Source organism: Sciurus vulgaris (assembly GCF_902686455.1).
Source record: "Sciurus vulgaris genome assembly, chromosome: 10".
Taxonomy (NCBI): Eukaryota; Metazoa; Chordata; class Mammalia; order Rodentia; family Sciuridae; genus Sciurus; species Sciurus vulgaris.
In genome coordinates, this window is record NC_136470.1 from 18,780,778 (window position 1) to 18,790,341 (window position 9,564).

The following is a 9,564-nucleotide window of genomic DNA, read 5'->3' on the forward strand; positions in this document are numbered from 1 at the left end:
GCTTTGAACGTTTGCTCAGTCTTCATTTCTATTAAACAAGGACATTGATAGCTAAAATGATGATTCCAACTTTGTAAAATTAAGAGAGGCTATTAATTGTTTTTCAAAAGAAAACAGAAAAGACGCATGTTCGGAAGGCAGTCTCTTCTGCTCCACTCTGGCCTCCAGTGTCTCGCCCACTTACTTCCCTGGCCTCTCCTGGACTGCAGCACAGGTACCTTCTCTGTCATCTAAGGAAGCTCTGCCAAGAGCACAGGTATCTTTTCTTACATCCTCCTCGCCCTCGCCTCTTCCCCCGCCAACGCGCAGAGCGACCTCGGCTCCCGGGTGGGCCCAGCCCCTGCCCGTGCGAGCGGCGCTGGACGGACTGCGCCCCTCGGCGGGCAGCCGCAGGCGCGCGGGCCGGGCTGGCTCCGCGGCCACGTGCGCGCCGCTCCCGCCCTGCCCCGCTGGCCCGCGGGGACCGTCGCAGCGCGCCCCGCGGCGCCCCTGCCACGTTCAAGAGGGCGGGCTGGCGGGCGAGGGCAAAGTCGGCGTACCTGCCGGCCGGAGTGGCTTCCTTCGGTCCCCGCGCTTCCTCTCCGGGGCTCGGAGCCTCGCGATCCGCTGCCTTCCCGAGGCTGGCCACGGTCCCGCGGTGGTCGGCGGCGCGGCGCCCCGGCTGGGCCGCGCACAGGAAGCCCGAGGCTGCGAACGTGCGACCCTTTTATAACCCACTTGTGACTCATAACCGACCAGGCGCCTTTTCTGTAAAACCCCCCGCTTCGCCCCCCTCCTGCCTGTTCTTGGAACCTACGGCTTGAAAAACTTTTTTTCTTTTTAAAGGAAAAGTCGAAAAAGTCCGGCGCCCCGAGGATTGGTGTTTCCCCCCTTGCTTCCTCGTGGGTCACTCGGCGCGCGTTTTCTCCTGACACGTCGTGTACTTTCCTGACCCGCGCGCCAGGGCTCGAGCTCCAACCTTTGTTCGTGCTGAAAAGGAAACGCATTCAAATGACGGCCAGACGTCGCCGAGCTTTGGGCCGGTTGGAGGGGAAGTTGCTACTTCTTGCAGCCGGTGGTAGGGAGTCTATACGCTTTCCTTGCAGTTGGGAAAGAAGAGGCAGCTGGAGAGCAGTTAGAGAAGCGTCCTTCTCGACCGAATCAGCTGGAGGCAACCGGGTCCCTAAGAGGAAGAAACATCCTCTAGGGTTTCTCCTTACCTCCCTCTTTACCCTTTGGGTTTGATTTGGAATGTGTAACAGATGTGAGAGAATTTGGACCTCACCTGTTACCTGAATTTGTACCAGGGGATGCAAAGGCTATAAGGCTTGAATCTTTTTTAATGTGACTTCACCAACATTCCCTCCTGGCCCTCCACTCTCACCCTCAGGCAATGCTCCGGGAGCACATAGGACTCCAGTCATTTGTAATTTTTCTTTCATCACCCACCTCTGTCCTCCCACACTCTACCAAAAGGGTGGCATTGGAGCAGACCATTTGATACACTGGACTGAAAGGAACAGAGATCTAAAGCTGCAAGTCTGCTCTGCAAGGCTAGTTGAGTAATTCATTTTATGAGCCGCAGGTGAATAAACTTTAAAGACTTAGAGGAAGAAGAAAGACGGATGTCGAAGGGGTGGGGTTGGGAATAGACCCAGCCCCATGTCATATTCATGCCTTTTTGTAGATAAGACGGCCTCACTGCTGGATTCCAACACAGGTGTCTCATACTTGGACCTTCCATGCCAACCTCAGAAGACATTTGGGAATAGTTTGTATTAAATTGATATGTAAAAATTAGTTTCTAGAACCCCTGAATGCACAGCAGAGTTGGAAATCATGTGGCTAACTAGTCAACTTACAGATGGCCCAGGGTGGTTAAGGAACTTGGGAACATTTTAAAATCCTCTATTTTTTTTTTTTTTTCCCTTTTCTGATGGTATGGGGGATTGAATCCAGGGGTGCTCTAGCACTGACCTACATCCCCAGCCATTTTAATTTTTGAGACATGGTCTAAGTTGCAGAGGCTGGTCTTGAACTTGAGATCTTCCTGCCCCAGAGTTCTGAGTTACTGAGATTATAAGCATCACTGGGCAAGACCCTCTATTCTTAAAACTTTTATTTCTCCTTTACTGTATAAATGAAAAAAAAATCATCATAATAACAGCTAACATTTATAAAGCATTTACCACATGCCAGTCCTTGTCCTAAAAATTCTTGTGTATTAACTCCTTTGGTGCTCACTATGATCACACAGAGAGGAATATTATTTCCAGATGAGGAAACTGAGGCACAGAGAGTTTAATTAAACAACTTACATTAGATCATAGTGAGTAGTCAAGCTGAGATTCAAAGCCAGTTCCAGCCCAGGGGTCTGGTTCCTTAGTCCAGTCTCTCTGGTGGGTCCTCGTATTATCTGGGTCCTGGGGAAGACCTGTGCAATCAGCATACAGCAAGGAGGCAGGCCATATCCTTCTGCTTATAGATACCTGAAAGGCCTTTCAAAATTTCCCTTTCTCGTTTTAGGTTGCACTATATGATATGACCCATATTTGACCCTTCATTTCCAAAATGACAAGTGCATATAATTTAGTATAATAGAAGTAGGATTTATATTTCCCACCCCTCCCCTTTCATCTCACAGTGAAAGAAATAACTCTAGATCATGTACAAACCTCCCCATTTTAGGTCCTAGTTTGGGACACTCAGCACAGCGGGCAGAGAAATGGGTTTTGAAATCAAACTCACTTGCATTTCATACTAGTTCTAGTTGTAGAATCTGGAGGTTAATTAACCTCTCTATGTCTATGTTTCCTCAATCTGGGATTGTTGTAGACTGAGTTGTGTCCTAAAATTTGGATGTTGAATTCCTAACCCTCGAATTGACTGTATTTGGAGATAAGGTCTTTGAGTTAAATCAAAGTTAAATAAGGTCTGAATGATAGGGACTGAAGTTTGTCGGGCCAGTGCCCTTGTAAGAAGAGCAGGAGACACTGGAGCTTGCTCTCTTTCTCTTCCTCCCTCTCGTCTCTTTCCCCATCTGAGCACACGGTGACATGATGGTTGCCTATAAGTCAGAAGGAGTCTCCTCCCTAGAAAATAAACTCTGCTGAACCCAGATCTTAGACCTTCTAGCCTCCAAAACTTCGAGGAAACAAATTTCATTTGTTTCAGACATCCAGCCTGTACTATTTTGTCATGACAGCCCTACTAGACCAAGAGAGAAATACAGTGATTAATTAGGGTGATGAATGCCACCTGTGTGCTTCAAATGATAGCTTGAGAAAGGAAGGGCCACCTGCTGGGAGGATGGAGTGTTAGCCCATGGATGTTGTGCTGACTTGATACCTGTTCCCATTCACATCCTAACACCCAGGATTTAAGAATGTGGCTTTATTCGGAAATAAGGTTTTGTGGATGTAACTAGTTAAGATGAAATCGCATTAGAATAGGGTGGACTCCTCATTCAATATAACTGGCATTCTTTTTTTTTTTTTTAAGAATCTTTTTTATTTTGATTGTCAGTGGACCTTTATTTTATTTATTTGTTTATTTGTATGTGGTGCTGTGGATTGAACCCAGGGCCTCGCATATGCCAGGCAAGCACTCTGCCACTGAGCCACAACCCCAGCCCCATAACTGGCATTCTTATAAAAAGATCACGATGAATAGAGAAATAGAATATATAGAAGGAAGATGATGCTAAGAGACACAGGGAGAAGCTGGCCATCTGCCAGTCAATACCTTGATCTTGGATTTCTGGATTCCATAACTTCAAGACAACACCTTTCTGTTGTTCAACCCATCCAGCTTATGGTACCCTGTTATGGCATCCCTGGTAAGGTATACAAATATGTCCACGGGGCTGATTTAGTAGGGTTCTTATCCCGCCTCATGTCTTCTCATATTCACCAGAGTCTTAGCAGTTCACACCAATGACCTCCCAGATGAGGGGTGCTAATTCTTGATTTTACTTAGAATTGATAAGGATAACTAGATTATGGCAATTGGCACAGCCACATACCAATGAAGAAGTCTTGCTGCAAACACCATAAGTTTATGAAATTCTGCAGAAACCACAATAATTACAGGGAATGATTAGGAACCAACCTCTAATGTGTCCTTAAAAAAAAAAAAATGGTAGGGCAGGGGTTTATGGCTCAGTGGTAGAGTGTTTGCCTTGAATGTGTGAGTTACTGGGTTCAATCCTCAGTACCACATAAAAATAAATTAAGGTATTGTGTCCATCTACAACTAAAAATATCTAAAAACCCCCAAATTCCACAAATGGTAGAAAAGTAAAAATAATTCCTGGGTGTTTACTGATGTTAAACTCAGGTTTAATGATTACTAAACTCATCTTGCATCTCAACCCTTTGGAATAATGTAAGAGAGACCCATATCTCAGAGTGGATAATGCATTTTCAATGGTGGGTGAAGAAAAAGACCCACATTTCAGGCTTGACCAACTTATTTAATGAAGCACAAGGTTTCAGTTCACTGTTGACTCTGTTGAACAATAAAATGAAGATCATTAATTATTCTCTGAACTTGTGGATGCTCTCTGTCCCTTGGGATGAAGTGGGTTGAATTGGCTTCCTCTGGACCCCATCGATGGTGCAACCATAATTAATGCCAGAGGCTAAAAATGTGGCCTTCATAAGATGTTCAGACTTAATAAAGAGTGTTCATGTTATTCTTCACTAACAAAGCATCAGAAGGGTTTTTTTCCTACCATAATCTAATTTTTATTCCTTTCACTGTTTATAACATTTTGGAAGCCCAAATCTGAAGTCCGTGTTGTTTTATTTTATTTTTTTTTTCACCCACATTTCCTTTGTAAATGGGTTATTGGCTTGGAGTGTTATGTGACACTCTTAGATGCTGGGATGACTTCAGAGGATAAAGGAAGGAGTCTTTATTTTTTTTCCCTCCCTTTGCTTTCTTTCCATCAAATAGATGAAGTCTACAAATTAGACAGAATTAATGTTTTAAACTATCTTTCCCATTCATTCCTATGCAAAGAACAGAGGAATGAACCTCAGCACAGGAGACTAGTATTTGCTGCAGTGAGTTACAGACTCTGATTGGTTCTGCCCTAACTATTGAATCCAATGCCTCCTACGAATCTTTTTGTCTGTATATGCACTGTTTTCAGTAGATAACTTCTTTTACAAATTTAGTATTTAAACTTTTGGGCAATGCAAAAATTTTTTTCTGTTGGCCCATTGTTTTTTCTTTTCTTTTTTAATGTTTTAAGAGGTTAAGTTGTCACAGATTGCTGGAAATTTTCCTATAATGGAGGAAGAATTAGGCTCTGGGGACTGGACCAAAATTCTCAAGACATTTTGGTTCATGAACAACATTGGGTGGGAACTGTTCTGCTTCAAGGTCTGTCATGACCACATGTAGAGGGAATTCTTCTGCCTGCCCTGCAGCACTCACCTCACTCCGTATCTGACTCCAGCCATGCTCTTATCTCAACTGGCCTGGCCCTCTGTTCTCAGCTTCAGTTGGTGAATTGATGAGTCACTTGTAGTAAATCACTCTCCACTGTCTTTTTTTTTTTTTTTTTTTCCTTCCTCCCTGAAATGACTGGGGAGACTTCTCTGAGCACCAGCACTGTCTACTCTTATGTTCAGTTTCTGCCTGAAACCCAGCGTTGTATAAACCAGGTGCTAGAACCATCCTGACATCCCAGTGGTACTCTGATGTTGCTCATTATATTAGTCTCTTAGGGCTGTCATAACAAAATGCCATAGACCAGATGGTTTAAACAACAGAAATGTACTTCTCACAGTCTGAGGCTGGCAAGTTCAAGATCAAGGTGCTGGTTGATTGGGTTCCTGCTGAGGGTTCTCTTCTTGGCTCGCAGTATCCTCACGTTGTGTGTATGTGGAGCACCCATTTGTCTTCTTATACTTATAATGCCACCAATCCTATTGGATTAGGACCCTACCTTTATGACCTCACTAATTGCCTCCCAAAAGTCCCATCTTTGAATACAATTACACTGGAGTTGGGGCTTCAACATAGAAATTTTGGGGCAGGTGACACAGTTCAGTCCAAAACATTTTGCTCTTTGCTGCCACTCCCAAATTCATGTCTGTTTCCCTTGAAAAATGTATTCATCCCAGCTCAACAGTCTCCAGAGCCTTAACTCATTCCAGCATCAACTTTAAAGTGCGAATGTTCATCTAAATGTCGTCTAAAGCAGATATGGGTGAGACTCCACAGGTATGATTCATCACGAGGCAAAATTCCTGTCCAGCTGTGAAGCTGTGGCACCAGACAGGTTATGAGCGTCTAAAATGCAGTGGTGGGGTAGACAGAGGGTTAACAGTCCTGTTCCCAAAAGGGAAAAGTAGGAAAGAAGGAAGAGAGGGCAGCAAGTCCCAGCAAGGCACATTCCATGAGGTTATAAGGCTCAAGAATCATCTTTAATGCTCTGCCTTCCAGAACTACTGAGGTGGCAGTATCATCCCTAAGGGATGTCAGGGGAGGTCCTGCTTTGGTTGGAGGCCATCTGGCCTTTTGAAACCAATGTAGTGGCATTGACAGTCCTTGAACAGGCTTTGAGGTTATTTTTTCTTCTTCCTGAAGAATAGCATATTCAAGGAGTCTGATAGCCTTCCTTTGTTTGTCCTTTCTCTGTCTCTCTCACTTCAAATCAACAGTTTGCTTACATAATATGGTGAGCTCCTTATTGGGTAAGAGTCCAGACACACCCTTGGTGTTACCTTCAGAATATGCCTGCTTATTTTTTTTCCAATATGGACAGGTTGAAAACATTTCCAGATCTTCTGTTTCTTTTTTGCTTAGCGATTCCTTCTTCAAGTCTCTCCTTTCACATTTTAGCACAACTCCTTCAGCACGTTGCTTAGAAAAATCCTCAGCTAAATAACTTATCACTCTCAAGTTCTACTTTTTGCAAAACACTAGAACACAAGCACAATCCAGCCAAACTCTTTGTCACTTTATAAAAGGACAGCTTTTCTTCTGGTTTCCAAAAACGTGTTTCTTACTTTTGTCTGAAACCTCACCAGAATAACCTTTCACATCCATATTCCTACCAACATTCTCTTCACAATTATTTGTTTTCACCAATAAGATAGAAGCTTACTCTTGAGAATTCTCCAGGATCCTTTAATGTTCATATTGTAGCAGACAGGAGGCCAATGGAAGGATGACAAGTGAATATATTTCAAATATTAACTCCACAGGGGCACAGTTTTGACTCAACAAATTGGAAGTCTATAGATGTTAATAAAGTATTTGGCATATACTAAAATTTTTAGTATATTTTGATTTATGTTGATTGACAAAATTTCATTGATTCATGAATCCTTCCTTGAAGAATAACAGATGTTGATTTCCAAGTTGGCAGTTGGCAGAACTTTTCATGTGGTCAAATTTATTCGTCTCCGATCTTGACCATCTCAGTAATTGGTGCCGCCATCCATTTTACTGCTTACGCACCTCTGATTTTTTATTTTCTTCACTCCACATACCCAATTTATTAAGAATTCTATAGATTGTACCTATGAACCATAGCCTGACCTTAACTACTTCTAGTCTATATTACTACCATAGTTCAAGCCACTGTCCTCTTTTGCTGGATAAGCTAATCCTCACCCCCCAATGTATATGTAACCAGGGTGGTCTTAAAAAAAAAATCTAACTCAGATGTCACATCTTTACTTAAAACTTTGAGAGCTATTGCTCTCAAAATAAATTTCAAATTTCTAATCTAGCTTTATAGAGTCCTGTAGCCCTTGGGTCCTACATACTTGTATAGGTCATCTATATATTTCCCTTTCTTACTACATTTCAGCCACAATGGCCTTGGTTTTTGTTCCTGGAGATTAACAATACCGCCTCCATCTTGAGCATATACGCTATAATGACCACTGTGCTCCTTTTGATTTTAACTTTTCTACCCAGTAAGAGGGAAGTTTCTCTGAAAATCATTAAACAAAATTATGGAATGGATGCTCTTGCCAACCCTGATCTTCTAGCAGAGTCAATTTCTTGGATCTCCACAAAATGGAACTGCCCCTCGTGGTTAAGCCAGGCAAGAAACTCAGGCGACTTCCCAAAAGGTAACATAAGCCCTTCAGTGTATCTTTACAAATAGTTTGTCTTCTTTGTGAAGATGTGGTGACCCCAAGGAGGTAAAGGGTGATGTTATGGTTTGGATGTGTGGTGACCCCCAAAAGCTCACATGTGAGGCAATGCAGAAAGGTTCAGAAGAAAAATGATTGGGTTGTAAGAGCTTTAACCCAATCAGTGAATTAATCCCCTGATGGAATTAATTAAAGTGGTAGGGTGTGGCTGGAGGAGGTAGGAATTGGGGCGTGGCTATGAGGCATATATTTTATAACTGGAGAGTGGAGACTCCTCTCTCTGCTTCCTGATGATATTGAGCTGTTTCCCTCTGCCACACTCTTCCATCAAGGTGTTCTGCCTCACCTTGAGCCTAGAGGGATGGAACTGGCCTTCTATGGACTAAGACCTCTGAAACTGTGAGCCCTCAAATCAACTTTTTCTTCTTTAAAATTGTTCTGGTAATATCTTTTAGCTACAGCAGTGAAAAAGCTGACTAAAACAGGTGAGTAATGAGAGACATCTGAGGAATACAGTTCATGCTGTTTTCTTCAAAGCAGTGCAAACCAATACTCATGGTGCTGGATGGTCAGTTCCCAGGACCCAGGACATTGCTGTTCCCAGTGTTGGTATGCCATTCAAGAAATATGTCTGAAACTGCACAGAATTCCTTGATGCTTAGAGATACAAATTATCTTTCTGCTAAGATTACCTAGTTTTCACAAAGTGACTATTCCCTCAAAATTCAGTACCTAAAATGTTCTGTTTCCTGAGTACCATCTCCTGGGTGAAGGCAGGACACTACATCTAATATTAGTCTTCTCTCAAAGCCAGCATAAAGGGTTTGGGTTTAAACCACAGGTATTCCTTCTCACCTCCAATTCAAATAAAGTTTTCCAAGGTGCAATAGGAGAGCCCACTAGGTATATTTGTGGAAGGGAAAGGAAGGTCTGGAAGGGAAGGTCTTTGGTGTTCCCCACACCATGCACCAACATCATATTTCTGAAATGTCTTTAGAAGGCTTTGTCACAAAAAGCCCAAACTGAGGTCACTCTTCAGTAGAGTAGTTAAATGGGGAGAGGCTTCATCTCACAAGCTGTTCATCTCACCAATGTGGTGGTATGTGTTGGTAGTGCCACATTAGGATGGTAGTTTCATGGTAGGACTCCCTACTAATATATATGTATAAGTGGCCTTTACCTTTAAAACAATTTATATACCAGTACACAGGTACATAATGTGAGGTCTGGCTAAATATTTCTCAGGCCAAGTAAGAAAAAAGGACTGCCAACTAGCCCTCTACCTGTTTTTTGTTTTTGTGTTTTCCCTGAGAAATAAGCCTGGGTATGATAGCCTACCCTTGGTGTGCTGTGTTGGGGCACTTCTTCCTTTCCCAAGGGAGTCTTCAGTCATCTTTAGGGGCTAAAACATGAATTCTACAGTTAAAACCAAATCTTAAGGTCTTATTTTTATAGCCAG

The 9,564-nt window shown here is 43.0% G+C and overlaps 1 protein-coding gene across 1 annotated transcript in view; it reads right to left on the reverse strand.

Annotated features, from left to right (window-relative positions):
- LOC306637573 (uncharacterized protein) overlaps positions 1–1,996 on the reverse strand; it is a gene marked incomplete at its 3' end in the record, with an annotated part of 78,034 nt that extends 76,038 nt beyond the window's left edge. Inside the window, exons 1-2 of the mRNA XM_079100327.1 lie at positions 797–1,996; positions 540–687 (exon numbers count right to left, since the gene is read on the reverse strand). Of these exons, the coding sequence (XP_078956453.1) occupies positions 540–687; positions 797–986 (338 nt within the window). The 5' untranslated portion in view covers positions 987–1,996. The remainder of the gene's footprint in view (positions 1–539; positions 688–796) is intronic.
- Between the last annotated feature and the right edge of the window lie 7,568 nt (positions 1,997–9,564).